Source organism: Typopeltis vanoorti, chromosome 4 (genome assembly GCF_054136105.1).
Source record: "Typopeltis vanoorti isolate ZY-2024b chromosome 4, IOZ_Tvanoo_1.0, whole genome shotgun sequence".
Taxonomy (NCBI): Eukaryota; Metazoa; Arthropoda; class Arachnida; order Uropygi; family Thelyphonidae; genus Typopeltis; species Typopeltis vanoorti.
Genome location: NC_143552.1, coordinates 44380788 through 44397145, shown reverse-complemented (window position 1 = coordinate 44397145; position 16358 = coordinate 44380788). Strand labels below are relative to the sequence as shown.

The 16358-nt window shown below is 38.4% G+C and overlaps 1 protein-coding gene across 1 annotated transcript in view; it reads left to right on the top strand.

Annotated features, from left to right (window-relative positions):
• LOC150107269 (cGMP-specific 3',5'-cyclic phosphodiesterase-like) overlaps positions 1 to 16358 on the top strand; it is a 453449-nt gene that overhangs the window by 411055 nt on the left and 26036 nt on the right. Inside the window, exon 20 of the mRNA XM_090391769.1 lies at positions 3878 to 4007. Coding sequence (XP_090247895.1) covers positions 3878 to 4007 — 130 coding nt within the window. The remainder of the gene's footprint in view (positions 1 to 3877; positions 4008 to 16358) is intronic.

Genomic DNA, 16358 nt, shown 5'->3' with positions numbered 1-16358 from the left:
TTTATTTTAGCACATAATGTTTGTGCTTCATGCTGAGTTTCTTTATTAAAATTTTCATTATTTAAAATTTCAAAAAGTGTATCGTAAATTTCTCCTAACTGATATCGTAGAGGGTGGATTGCATTAATTTTACTTTCCCGTCGCGTTTTTGATAGCTCTTTCAATGTTAACTTTTTTATGAACTTTAAAAGGGATTGCCCAATGTTTGTAACAGAATGAAAAGAAATTGTATATTTCTTGAATAATTGCAAAGAAACTAATTGTATCTGCATTCACTTTGGCTGCATCATTAATGATTAAATTTAGAGTATGAGCAGCACATGGCACATAAAAAGCTCGAGGATTTTTGTTCAAAAGGAAATTTTTTTTTCATATTTACCGCATTGTCATACCCTTGATCTCGCGTCTTCAATTGGGATGTTCCATTTTTCCAGTTGTTCCATTATTGTTGCACATAAACCACATCCTGTGGAATCTGATATATCTACAAAACCTAAAAAGTTTTTCCTGATCTTGATAATTCCATTGTCACAGGAAACAAAGCGAATAATAATGGTCATTTGTTCTGTTTTACTTGCATCAGGTGTGCAGTCTAAAATTATGGAATAACATTTAGATTTTCGAATTGATAATTAAATTGTATCTGATTGCATTACTTAAAGTTTCCAATATTTCATTTTGTCTGTCTTTACTCAAATAGTGTACTCTATTGTTTCGTTGTAGGGTTCTTTCAACATGATTTTCCATAACGGGATCAAACTTCGCAAACAGTTTGACTAATTTTAAAAAATTGCTGTTATTCCTTACATATAATTTATCAGATGATCCGTGAGAAGCTAAATTTTTGCTACCAAGGAATTTTATAATTTCAATCAAGCGTTCTTAAACACTCGTCCAATGTTTCTTTTCCATTTCATACATGCTTTGAGTCTGGCAATCAATAGTATTACTAAATCACTTAAGGAATTGAACAACATAGATAAGAATGTAAATTAAATTACACTTTAACAAATATTTCAGAAGATGGCAACGTCACGTTGCCATCTTCAAAAGGGAACTTACAAAAAAAGGCACGTGCACGTAGGCACTACAACACAGTAACTGAGAATGAAGAGATGAAGCTATTGTTCTCCTAAAAGTCCTGATGGTGCCCTCTAGTGGGCTAAGTAGGTGTTCTTGGCCGTTGGGCTGAAGGTCTGCTGATGTAAGCCTCCCAAATTTGGGGCAGTCTCATACAACCAAATTTGTTGAGGTTTGGAGAGTTTCTTAGGGCTGAGACTGATTCCATAAATAGTCTTTCAAATTTGTATTTGCTACGGTGTATTACTGTAGCTTTCTTCCACCATATTCTGTGGCATGTATGTGCGTATATATGGAGTGTATATACACGCCACAGAAGATTCTGTCAGAAACATATCAGGTTTGAATGTCTACAGGTGATGGTGCACATCATTTGGCTGGTTTTTATACCATGAATATTGATATAGTGAATGCAGAAGAATTTTTTTTTTTTTTGTAAGATTTGAATTTCTTTAAATTTCTGGAGAATGTTTTTGAAGTTTTTTTTATTATTATTTTATTTTAATATAGTGCCTCTATATTTATTTGAGTTTACTGTCATTTAATATTTCTAAAGTAAAGAATTAATGAGCAGGGGAACATACTATGGGAGGAGATAGACTTTTAGACACATTACCCATAAAAAATTTATAGTCTCCATGCCATATTGTGGCCTTGACAGTGCTTCCTGCATACCATTACATGGAAACTATAAAATCTTAATGAGAGATTTTTTTTTCTTAGCTTGCGAGTGTGATTCATGGGTGTGCTAAGAGCAGATAAACTGGACTCTACTCTAGAACCAAATGTGCAATTTCTTCAAGCTACTCCAAGCTTGTAAGAAACATGTCTCTCACTGGGTGAGCAATGGATGCATCTTCCACCTATAGACATTTACCAACATCATGCCTACAAATTTGAACTTACAGCCTGCCTGGTGGCTGAAGAGTGGATATGCAATCCACTCAGCTTGCCAGGCCAGCAAACTATTTGCTTGATGTTGCATTGTAACACTTTTGCTTTTCCAATCTCTCATGCTTTCTCTCCAATAATCCAATAAAGTAACAGGATTGGCAAGAGAATAAAATAAAAGCACCATAAATGATTTTTCCATTACCTTCCTTTTCCTTTCTTTTTTGATTCTGATTTTTAGTGGAACCTGTGGCATAGTAATTAAATAATAAAGCAACATGTAAAATTCTGAAATATTAGTCACTTTTGACATCATTTCTCTGTTCACCAATATCCCATTATCCGACACAGTCAATTCTTTATATGAAGATTACCCTCCAGATATCGCAAGGATATTTGAATATGTCATCCACTCAGGTTATTTCAGTTGGAAAAACAAAATCTACAAACAAATTGAAGGTACTGCCATGGGTAGCCCTCTGTCTCCACCTTTGGCAAACTACTATTTGAAACAATTCGAAGATATTATGTTCTCATCCATTCATCCTCAACCATCTGTTTGGTACCATTACGTCGATGATGTTTTTGCTGTTTGGCCACACACTGAAGATGAACTTTCAAATTTTCTACAACGGATTAAATAACCTTCATCCACGCATCCAGTTCACTATGGAAAAAGAAATTTTACATAAGATAAAAGAGACATACAGTCATTTCTATTTAAATTCGGTCGGTGTAAGATAGTTTCACAACTTTCTTTGAATAAGCATTCATATTTGAATCTGCATCTATGGGGGAGAACTGCTTTATCCCACTGGACACTATGAGTATGGTCAATACTGTAATGTGCCAGACCTCAGAGGTTTGTTATAATTAATATAATATTGATGTTCTTTTAATCTTTTTTCCAAAGAACGGCCAGTTTGTCCAAAACAAGAGACATCGCATTCGCAAGGTATTTGGTATTGATACAAAATTAATAACAGAAAAAACTCATGTACAAAGATTATTTAATAGTATAATTTTCGCCTGTGTGTCACAGGCATCTTCAGTACATTAAGCTCAAATTAAACAATAACTGACAATTCCAAAAAGCACCACCTAAGTAGCTGGTGTAAGATAACTAAAAAGATCAATAAATTTCCTAAAAAAAAAAAAAAATCAATACAATAAAAAGTTAGGAAAGATTAGCTGATTTGTAAAGTATTATCTCCCATAAAGGGGATAGACGTAAGCCATCGGATCTGTTTAAGTTAGGAGAATGAAGTAGAATTTCACATATTTCTTTATAAAGGCGTTCCATGAGAAACTGACTTTTGTGAAGAACTCTTGTCTTTCTCCAATGAACTCTGTGTCTAGTGAAGATGGCATGTTCTGCAAGTCCAGACTTTTCAGGTTTAAAGTATTCAATATAAGATTGGTGTTCTTCTAGCCGAATCTTACACCAGCTACTTAGGTGGTGCTTTTTGGAATTGTCAGTTATTGCTTAATTTGAGCTTAATGTACTGAAGATTCCTGTGACACACACTTATGTAAGGGAGACTTTTATCTTATGTAAAAAACCGTTTATCTTAATAGATTAAATTTGTTATTTCTATTATTTCCTAGCATGCGGTAACAATTGTATTTTAATAGGTGATCCACCGAACATTTTGCTTGTATTCCATTCCTATTACTGTTACAGTCACTGAAGATGTACTATTAATTTTAGTACGAATTATCTGTCCTTTTACTAATTAAAGATATCACTGTGGTTTTTACGTGTTGCTTTATTGTTTACTTTCTTTTTTGAGTTTTCTTTTTATTCTGTGGGTAAGTTTTCAAATGAGATATGAAAAGAGAACATTTTAAGTTTAATAGATAATAAATTATAAGGAATATTTATGCAATACTTTCTTTTCTTTAGGCACTATCTTGTGTACAGCCTGCATTACAGCCTTTGTTCAGGGGATGCCAAGATAATCATCAGAATTGGCAAGCTTTAGTAGAAGAGCATGAAGCAAATGAGAAAAGCATGGCAAATAACTACAGAAATGGTATCTATGCTTTAGTTTTTGTTTATGGAATGACATCTTCACTATTACAACACAGAGACACTAAGAATTTATTTATTTATTTTTAGTGGAAGGAGGGTAGGGGAGGAAAAGTGATGAGATAAATTGTTACAAATATTTGTGAGGATGAAGATAATTTTTATTATATATATATATATATATATATATATATATATGTGTGTGTGTGTGTGTGTGTGTGTGTTATAATATGTATATTATATATAATGTACTAATATAATTTCTATGCACTTGAGGTTAAAGAAATGGGGAGTTGTGCTGCTGTGCTTTCCATTTCTTCCTCCTTTACCTGTGTAATGTGATGAATATTTTAATTTTTATTCTGTTCTGTGGAATACCTGATTCCACAGAATAACTTATATTATTATTATTATTCTAGGCCTCCATGGAATTACAAAAAACCTGATTGATAGATTTATTCATCCACTCTACAGACTGTTATACTTCTTAATAACTAATATTTAAGGAATTGACAGCGTATACTGGAAATATAGATTAAATAAACTTTAATATACACTTTCCGATATTTCGGCGAACGTTACGTTGCCATCTTCTTGGGAACTTACTAAAAAGACACGTGCACACAAGTACTAATACAACAAATGAGACTGAGGCTAGGACGCTAGCGTTTTCCTAAAGTCCTGATGGTGCCCCCTGGTGGGCTATATTGGTAGTTCTTGGCCTTTGGGCTGAAGTTCTTTTGATAAAAGTTTCCCAAATTTGGGGCAGTTTCATGCATCCAAATTTGTTGAGGTTTGGCATGTTCCTAAGGGCCGAGGCTGATTCCATGAATAGTCTTTCATACTTGAACTTGCTGCGGTGTATTACTGTGGCTTTCTTCCATCTTATTCTGTGGCGAGTATCCAGAGCGTGGTCTGCAAGCCCAGAGTGGCTGTACTGGTGAAATCGGATGTAATCCTTGTGTTCTGAGATTCTGATATTTGCTGTCCTGCCTGTTTGGCCAAAGTAGGACAGTTTACAGCTGCAAGGGACCTGGTATACACCAGGTAGGTCTAGGGGAAGTGGTTGGTCTTTGGTGGAGCGGATAAGGGATGCCAGTTTTCTATGTGGTCTGTAACAAGTGGTCAAGTCATGTTTTTTTAAGATTTTATTGATTTTTTCTGAGGTGCCTCTGATGTAGGGAATAGTGATGGATTTAGAGTAATCTTTTTTGTGAGGGGGAGGGGGTGGTGGGTTGTGGATAACTGGGTTAAGTATTTTTTGGATTTTTTGGAGGGGGTAGCCGTTGGCTGAGAAAGTGTCACGGATGTGATTTAGTTCAGTGGTTAGGGCTTGATTATTAGAACAGATTATTTTTGCCCTGTTGAATAATGTTTTAATAACTCCATATTGTTGTGAGGGGGGGTGGTGGGATTGTTGGTGAATGTATCTGCCTGTATGGGTGGGTTTTCTATAAACTGAGAAAACCAAGGTTCCATCAGGTTGGCGGGTGACTAGTGTGTCTAGGAAGGGGAGGTTATTGTTTTCCTCTTTTTCCAGGGTGAATTTGATTCTAGGGTGTTGGTTGTTCAAGTGTGTTAGGAAGGAGAGGAGTGAATCCGGGCCATGTGGCCAAATAGCGAAAACATCATCAACATAGCGAAGCCATATGGTAGGTTTTTGTGGGGCTGAGTTTAAGGCTTTCTCTTCAAACATCTCCATGAAGAAGTTGGCCAAGGGTGGGGAAAGTGGTGAACCCATGGCTGTCCCCTCTATCTGTTTGTAGAATTTTTCCTGCCAAACGAAATAGCCTGAGTTCATTGTAAACTGAAATAGGGCTGAGATATCGGGAGGAAATTTAGCTTGGATTAGCTCTAAGGTTTCTTTGAGAGGGACATTCGTGAATACTTAATCTTAAAGATTACACAGGTAAGCTCAAAGCTTTATTATTAGATCGTTCCACTTACCTCCCCATTAATTACAATCCCACCAACTCACAAATTAGAAAACTCCATAGGCTCCTTAAGAAGGTCACTTCTTGGCCTGTGGAGATTACTAACAGACTAAAACCCTATAACTCTAGACCCCCCCGCATATATGGGCTCCCAAAAATACACAAAGAAAATGTGCCATTACGTCCCATAGTGGATGGCATTGATTCCCCCACTTACAAACTAGCCAAGCATTTAGCCAAAGCGCTCTCACACTATACTGGCAATACACCATCACACATAAAAAACTCAGCCCACTTCAAAGCCAGTATAGGAAACCTTACACTCCAACACAATGACATAATGGTCAGTTTTGATGTCTCCTCCCTATTCACGAATGTCCCTCTCAAAGAAACCTTAGAGCTAATCCAAGCTAAATTTCCTCCCGATATCTCAGCCCTATTTCAGTTTACAATGAACTCAGGCTATTTCGTTTGGCAGGAAAAATTCTACAAACAGATAGAGGGGACAGCCATGGGTTCACCACTTTCCCCACCCTTGGCCAACTTCTTCATGGAGATGTTTGAAGAGAAAGCCTTAAACTCAGCCCCACAAAAACCTACCATATGGCTTCGCTATGTTGATGATGTTTTCGCTATTTGGCCACATGGCCCGGATTCACTCCTCTCCTTCCTAACACACTTGAACAACCAACACCCTAGAATCAAATTCACCCTGGAAAAAGAGGAAAACAATAACCTCCCCTTCCTAGACACACTAGTCACCCGCCAACCTGATGGAACCTTGGTTTTCTCAGTTTATAGAAAACCCACCCATACAGGCAGATACATTCACCAACAATCCCACCCCCCCCCCCTCACAACAATATGGAGTTATTAAAACATTATTCAACAGGGCAAAAATAATCTGTTCTAATAATCAAGCCCTAACCACTGAACTAAATCACATCCGTGACACTTTCTCAGCCAACGGCTACCCCCTCCAAAAAATCCAAAAAATACTTAACCCAGTTATCCACAACCCACCACCCCCTCCCCCTCACAAAAAAGATTACTCTAAATCCATCACTATTCCCTACATCAGAGGCACCTCAGAAAAAATCAATAAAATCTTAAAAAAACATGACTTGACCACTTGTTACAGACCACATAGAAAACTGGCATCCCTTATCCGCTCCACCAAAGACCAACCACTTCCCCTAGACCTACCTGGTGTATACCAGGTCCCTTGCAGCTGTAAACTGTCCTACTTTGGCCAAACAGGCAGGACAGCAAATATCAGAATCTCAGAACACAAGGATTACATCCGATTTCACCAGTACAGCCACTCTGGGCTTGCAGACCACGCTCTGGATACTCGCCACAGAATAAGATGGAAGAAAGCCACAGTAATACACCGCAGCAAGTTCAAGTATGAAAGACTATTCATGGAATCAGCCTCGGCCCTTAGGAACATGCCAAACCTCAACAAATTTGGATGCATGAAACTGCCCCAAATTTGGGAAACTTTTATCAAAAGAACTTCAGCCCAAAGGCCAAGAACTACCAATATAGCCCACCAGGGGGCACCATCAGGACTTTAGGAAAACGCTAGCGTCCTAGCCTCAGTCTCATTTGTTGTATTAGTACTTGTGTGCACGTGTCTTTTTAGTAAGTTCCCAAGAAGATGGCAACGTAACGTTCGCCGAAATATCGGAAAGTGTATATTAAAGTTTATTTAATCTATATTTCCAGTATACGCTGTCAATTCCTTAAATATTAGTTATTATGTCTAACCAGCGTATAAGCCTCTCAACATGTTATACTTCTTATATCACACTTTGAACATTGTGCACCCCCAATGATGAATATGTTCATCAAAGCTGACCACCTGCTTTCCCCTATATCTGCTTCACTCACCAGTTCATCTCAATTATAAGTTCATAGACTAAAACTTAATGGTATCAGATATCACCTCACTGTCTCCTACTGCTAAGCTCTGTAAACCACATTCCTTTTGTCTGTCTTCATAACCAATAAATAGTCTTCAGTCTGAGACTATCTTAGTCACTCACCTCTAAATCTTCTCCAGTGTTTTCGCACGCACACACACACACACACACACACACACACACACATATATATATATATAGATGACCAGATCTTCACATAATAGTCTAGTAATACCATCTCATCCTTATCCTGACTTGTCACATTCCTTTGGCCTATCCCCATAGCCAATATTATTATTATATCAACTCTCCTGGACTCGAGGGAGGGAGGTTTATACCATTAACACTTACATACATTATATAAGAAATATAGGCTATATTACATTATAATGTGAAATAAGTATACATATATTACAAAAGCCACAGGCTTATGGAAAATATCTCCTGACTGTAACATATTGTCATACCAAGCTTAAACTTATTTATGCTCTAAGCATTCACAACATACTCAGGCAATGCATTCCACTCACCGACCACTCTCCATATCCTTCAATCTGTGACTGTCTTAGTCATTCACCTCTAAACCTTGTTGAAAGTTTATTTTTCACTTGGTTAGAATATAATAAATTTAGTTTAATCCTTTATCCAAGTGTGAGCAAACAAAGTTTGTGCCTGAAAGTATCTTCAGGACTGGGGTAAGGTAGTGCAACACCAGGACGACTCCTTGCAAAGGTGGAGCAAGCTACTAACACTCCTATCTCAGTGTCTCCCATAATGCAAAACACATCTCCTTGTGGATATGTCTAATGTTATGCATTAAGGGAAGGGCCACTACCCAGACTAGTTTCGACCTCTCACTGAAGAGACTCCCATCTCTACCATCTCCCATCACTCCCATCTCTACCTCGAGACCTCAATAAAGGTCAAAACTAGTCTGGGTAGTGGCCCTTCCCTTAATGCATAACATTAGACATATCCGCAAGGAGATGTGTTTTGCATTATGGGAGATACTGAGATAGGAGTGTTAGTAGCTTGCTCCACCTTTGCAAGGAGTCGTCCTGGTGTTGCACTACCTTAATGTTATGCATTAAGGGAAGGGCCACTACCCAGACTAGTTTCGACCTTTATTGAGGTGGGCCTGGCTCCCACTGAAGAGACCTCAATAAAGGTCGAAACTAGTCTGGGTAGTGGCCCTTCCCTTAATGCATAACATTAGACATATCCGCAAGGAGATACTGAGATAGGAGTGTTAGTAGCTTGCTCCACCTTTGCAAGGAGTCGTCCTGGTGTTGCACTACCTTACCCCAGTCCTGAAGATACTTTCAGGTGCAAACTTTGTTTGCTCACACTTGGATAAAGGATTAAACTAAATTTATTAACTTCTAAACCTTCTCAGTGTTTTCACACACACACACACACACACACACACACACACACACACACACACACACACATATATATATATATATCCAGGTGACCAGATCTTCACATAGTGGTCTAGTAATATCATCTTATCCATATCCTGACTTACCAGTACTCTTCTTCTTGTTATGATAACAAATCTCTGTGTGACTTTCACAATTTGTTTGCTGATGATGCAAAATTCAGTAGAGCAGTAATTAATAAAGATCATGTTAACATTTTGCAGGATAGTTTAGATAGACTGGCAGTATGGGCAAAGGAGAATGGATGTCAGTTTAATGTGGCAAAGTGTAAGGATATGCATTTTGGGATGATAAGATTACCAGCTGTGTACCACACTGATGCAATTGTACTTCAGGAAATTGATGAAGTCATGGATTTGGTTACTGAAGAACACCCCTGATGAGCAGAGACAAGCAGGTTATTATACCTCTTTATAGAGCCTCATTAAGACCCCCCCCCCCCATCTTGACTAGTGCACAGATCTTGTCACCTGGATTTCTTGGGTATGAGGAAGAGATAGAGAAGATCCAGAGGCAAGTGACTAAGACAGAAGCAGGTCTATGGAATGTGAATCTTATGAAGACAGGGTTACAGAAATTGGAAAATTGAAAAAGGAGTGAGATTTATACAGAAGAAATTTTTCAGAACAGGTCTGGTGGTGAGAGAACTAGGGGCTATCCTTGGAAAGGGGGAGGGAGACCATTGATGTTCCATCTAGTTGTTTGCATATCTTCACTTTCCATGCAGATAACCTGCATATACTATAAATTTAAATAATTCAAATATATCTGGAGGGGTTAGGCTGAAGGGGGAGAAGGGCCAATTTCTACATAGAACACTTGTGAAACCTAGATATGAATACAGCCACTCTCAAACCATTGGTTTGGCCACCCTATGTTGATGATGTGTGTGCTATTTGGCCACATGATCCAGGCGCACTGGATACATTTTTAGTGCATTTAAATAGCCAACACCCTAAAATCCACTAAGATGTGACTTTTCAATTGACGGTACATTGGGAGAGAGAGTGAAGTAATATTCAAACTAATCATTACATATGAACTTTTTAATATATAGTTTTCTAATATACTTTTTAGGTGAACAGAATTTTTAACAAAGGAGGGAAAATTATTCCTGAGGTGGGGGGGAACTAATAATTTAGCTAAATGTTTAGCAAGTTTGTATGTGGGACTATTTATACTATCCACAGTGGAGTGTAGGGGTGTACCTTATTTGTGAATTTTTGGTTCTCCATATATTCTGGGTATTTTAACATGAAAAAGTTTGAGTTTAACTGTTTCCTTTGTTCAAAACAAAAATTGCATTTTGTTTTCATATGTTAAGTTGAGGACATAACTTTGTAATTTTTAAACTAGTCCCACTGTTATACCAAATTGTTGTTTTGTGTCCTGTAAAAAACTGTTCTTTGGCTCTGAAGATGCTGGATATAATACCAGCAAAATATCAGAAAATAAGTCGATAAATATTAATTATTCTCTTATCATTCTGTGTTGTAATCAATATTGTTAAATAAACCAACATGTACTTCCAACACACAAGCCTTTCCACTCATTATGGACAATGCAGTGCTTCCTACTTTGCAGAATTTCTATGGAACTGACCATTGTCTCTTTCAGCCCGACGATGCACCACATAAGGCTGCTGCTGTAACTGCGTAGTTTGTGGACATGAACATCATTACACTTGACTGGCCTCCACAGAGTCCTGATCCCAACCCTACCAAACACCTTTGGCTTGAATTGGAGTGCTTGGTGAGGTCAAGGGGCATCTGTCCCACCCCAGTCCAGGACCTTTACATGCCTACAGGAAGAATGATCCAAAATTCCCATTGACCTATCATATGCCCCATAGGAGTGCTGTAGTCATTTCAGTGAAAGGAGGTCTTACATCTTATTAAGGTGGCCATTATGGCTGGTTGTTCCTCACACTGTGGTGTCTGTTGACTTCTTTCCAAGCAGTGTAGTTTGTGTTTATTGCAACATCTATCCTTTGACTGGTTAGTCTGTTTCTTGGATGGTGGAAAAAACTCTGCAGCTTCTGTATGAGACAAACCAACTCATCTACTTTCGAAGAGATCTTATAAGGGTTCTTCATGTTCCAGGTGGGATTCATATTCATATTCAGGTTTTTTTCGTGCAGAGTTGGAGGTGATCGAACTCAAGCATCAAACTATAGGCCTATCTGTGTGTCAGGTGTTGTGGTTAAGTTGTTGGAGAAGCTTGTGAGAACTAGGATCCAGAGTTGGGTTGACAACAATGGTATAATCTTTGATGGACAGCATGGATTTGCTAAAGGGAGGTCGTGTTTTAGTAATCTACTTACTTATTACAATAAAGTGACTGCTTCCTTGGACAGAGGAGAAGGATACACAGTAATATACTTGGATTTCGCAAAAGCTTTTGATAGAGTGCCTCATGATAAGTTGACAGTCAAACTAGAGCAGATGGGGTTGGATATTAGATTAGTGCATTGGATTGGAGACTGGCTATCTGATAGGTATCAACAAGTTGTGTATGGGGGTGCAATATCCAGGAAAAGGAAAGTCACTAGTGGAGTGCCTCAGGGATCTGTTTTAGGGCCATTACTATTTAACTTGTATATTAATGATATTGGCGAAGATTTGGATGGAGATATTCAGTTGTTTGCAGATGATGCAAAGTTGGGACGAACCATAAAGAGTAGTGAAGATGTTGTGGCCTTGCAAGAAGACTTGAATAAATTGAGTGATTGGGCAAGCAAATGGGGATGTGAGTTCAATGTTGCAAAATGTAAGGTTTTAAAATTTGGAAAACAAAGATGGGATGCAGAATTTATGCTTGGTGAAAATATATTGTTGGAAGTAGAGGAAATAAGAGATCTGGGAGTGATAGTGGATAAGGATCTAAAATTTAGGGGTCACATCGCCAAAATTGTGAAGACAACACAAAGACTTCTGGGAATGATGAGGAGGACACTGACATGTAGAAGTAGGGAGATTCTTGTTCCATTGTATAAGGCTTTGATTAGGCCACACATGGACTATTGTGCCCAGATTTGGTCACCTGGTTTTCAGAAGGATGAAGAGATGTTGGAAAGGGTCCAAAGGCGACTGACTAAGGTAGTTTCTGACCTCTGGAATGTCGAGTATGAGGAAAGATTGAAAAGATGTAATTTGCAGAGACTAGTGGAGAGAAGGAAGAGGGGAGATATGATAGAGACCTACAAGTTGGTAAGGGGTTGCTATAGGATCAATGGTGGAGAAGTTCTACAGCGAATAGTGGGAGATCAGGGGAGAACCAGAGGTCATCCCTGGAAACTGTATAAAGAGGGTGTGAGTAGGGGAGTGAGAGGCAGGTTTTTTTCGTGCAGAGTTGTGAATGATTGGAATGCCTTGCCTGAGAGTGTGGTGTCTGCAGGGAGTTTGAATGTGTTTAAGACCCGGTATGATGAGATGTGTGTGAGATAAAAGGACCTCCTAGATGAGTCTTTGACTCCATGAGGTCTTGTTTAATAATAATAATAATAATATCCTGGTCTTTCCAATCAAAAGGCATTATTGAGATGAAATGAGCTACACAGTTTCAAGTTGACTGGCTTGGTTGGTTGGGTTGAGTAGATAGCATCTTGTTGACATGAATATTTGTAAATGTCTTTAGATGGGAGATGATTTTCATCACCTGGTGTGATGAAAATACCCTTGCTTTGAAAAGTGCTATCTTTGGTCTCTTGAGCAGGGATCGTGCGGCCCAATCATGGTACTAAATTTATAATAGGAAACAAAAAAAAAAGGTTAAAAAAAAAGAGTAACCACTGGCACTTAATTTTCATAAATTATGGTATTTTGATGATTGATATGGTGATCGTGGAGACTGTAGTAATCAATCACTTGGATTTACCGGATTTACTCAAATATAACTCGCACTTTTTCCCAAAATTAAAGCTAAAAAATCATGATGCAAGATATATACCAGGATTTTCAGAAACTAAAGTTTTCAGGAAAAAACTGAAAATAGGTATGACTTACCAAGAATTTCCTATTCGCTATTGCTACTTCTGCCTTGAGAGCAGTTTCCTTGTATGCATCATCAAAGTCATCTACCCAAATAGCATCACCTCCTTTCCCATTATTTCAAGCAAAAATTACCAGTAATTTACAAGATTTGAGATACTTAATGAACAATCCTTCACAAATGACTAATGAGAACTGAAAGCAGAGTGCAAAACACAGCAATGGTAGGCCAGTAGAAATAGAGATAGAGCAGCTTATGAAGAGATGTGCATATGATTGGTGCGGTATTAACAAAAGATCGTGCTATCAACCAACAAAGGCAAGCCGACAGTTGTTGAGTTGAAATGCTAATTCTCATCAACCGAATTCCATAATATCTAAAACTGCCATAACAACATTCACTATATACTTCTTTCTTTTAACACGTTCACGACAGGGCGGTGTTTTGCCCGTTTATCATTCCGACAGAACTTCTCATTACTGGGCTAACTCGCCCAAAGTTTCAACCCCCCAGTTGAATTTTATTGCTGGTTGTTTGCGTGCCACTTCCCCTTTTGTGATGTCTTAATGACATCGAAAATTGGACAATAGTTTTTAGTTAGATACTGTGTTTGCCAGTGCAACATATGGTTTCACTTGAGTCTGCACAGCATAGTTTCTGTGGGAGGGGACATGTGATTCATTAGTTAGTGCTGTTTTTATCCCAGTTGTCTCCAATTGAACTATTTGTTGAGAAATATATTACACAGACTGCAAATGATTCCATACCTTATTCAGTGATACAATAAAACTACTTGCTTTTCTTGCATCTGCAGTATAGTGGTTGTTGGAGAATGTGTGTTGTTTATTATTATTATTATTATTATGGGCAACTCTAAGGAGTTCACAGACTCATCGAGGGAGGCCCTAACATCATGTCAAGAACAACTATTCGACATTCACACAGTATCTATCATACCTTGCTTTAAACTCATTCACAGTCATTGCACCCACAACAGACTCTGGCAGCTTACTCCACTCATTCACCGCTCTCCAAGTAAAAAACCTAGTTCTAACACCCTCAGTAACCACACTCTTGCCCAGCTTCCATATATGTCCCTAGTCCTCCCACCACTAGTCCTATTCTCAAAAATATCTTCTGAATTAATCTTATAGAAACCCTTCAGTAACTTGAATGTCTCAATCATATCACCCCTTTTCTGCCTATCAACCAATTTCTGCAACCCACAAATCTTGAACCTGTTCTCATAAGGTTCATTCCATAGACCTACTATCATCTTGGTCACTCGTCTCTGAATCCTCTCCACCTCTTCCCCATCAAGAAGAAACCCTGGCCCATATCTGGGCACAGTAGTCTAAGTGGGGTCTTATCAAAGCTAGATACAGAGGAACAATAACCTGTTTGTCTCTGCTTGTTAAAGTATTTTTAAGCAACCAAGTGATTTGATGAGCTGATTTAGCCACTTTTGCGATGTGCCCCCCCCCCCCTAAACTTCAACTCCCTATCCACCAATACTCCCAAATCCCTGGCCTCATCAATCTCCTGGAGTATAGTTCCACCAATATGATATACTGCTGCTAATCTTTTCACCCCAAAATGCATTTGCCACATTAAATTGACATCCATTCTCCTTAGCCCAGTCCTCCAAACTATCCAAATCATCCTGCAAAATTTTGACATCCTGTGCACTCACTATTGCTCTACCCAACTTTGTATCATCAGCAAACAAATGAACACTTCCTCTCAGATTCTTCCTATATTGTTAATGAACAAATCGAACAGTAGTGGTCCAAGAACAGAACCCTGCAGCACACCACTAGTCACAGGCCGTCTTTTGGACTCTACTCCTGAATAAACCACTCTCTGATATCTCTTCATCAACCACCCTCCTATCCATCTCACCAACCTTATATCCATTCTCATATATTGCAGTTTACGGATTAGACTTCCATGTGGTATCCTGTCAAAGGCCTTAGCCAGGTCCATCAGTATAACTGTAAACCCATTACCCTTATCCAGTTCAGTCATCACTGTGTTATAAAACCTGAGCAAGTTTCTGAGGCATGATCTACCCTTCACAAAACTATGCTATCCCCCATACAGGATCTCATTTTCATCAATCCATTCCTGTATTTTTCCCTTGACTACTTTCTTCAAGACCTTGACAACGACTCCTGATATGCTGATCGGTCAGTAATTTGCAACAGTAGTCTTGGATCCTCCTTTATGCAGTGGAACTATTTTCCCCTCTTTCTACCCCTTCAAGACTAAACCAGACCTGAGACTCAAATTAAACAAAATGGTCAAGGGTACTGACAATTCTTTAGCCGCTTCACGTACGATATGAGCTGGTATACCGTCCAATCCCACAGATGTATTGACATTGAGGTTTTGTAATAGACTATTCACCTCCACTTCATTCACCACAATTCCCATATAAGCTATTTTTTTCATTCATTCCTGCAATGTCACCACCTGGATGATATACTCTTGCAAAGTGCTTGCTCAGCAATTCCACTATATCAACTGATTCGGTTACCTCCCTACCATCGGCATTATTTAAAATCATTCTGCCATATACATTTTTTCTTTTACTTGCAACATATCGAAAAAACTGTTTGGGATTCTCTTTAGCCTGCATGGCTAATGTTCTTTCATAATCCACTTTTGCTTTTCTTACCACACTCATTACCCTTCTGGCCTGCACTTTATACCGTTCATGTGCCTGCCAGTCACCTTTCTCCTTAAATTCCCTTCACAGTTGTTTCTTTTTTTGAAGCTCAAGCTTAATGGTGTTATTCATCCATTTAACCCCTACTTGATTTATTATTTGGACTCTAGGTATACAGTCAGCCATTGCCTCCTGCAAACACTTCTTAACCGCCTCCCATGCACTATCAACATCCAGCCCTTGCAGTTTTGTGTACTTATGCAGAGTGAAATGAGGATAATTATAGATATTTCTGTAAGGGTGAAGAACAATGGAATGAAAGATGGCTATGTGAAAGTGGTAAGGAATGATTTGAGAGTAGTTCTGTATGGGGATTCAATTATTAGA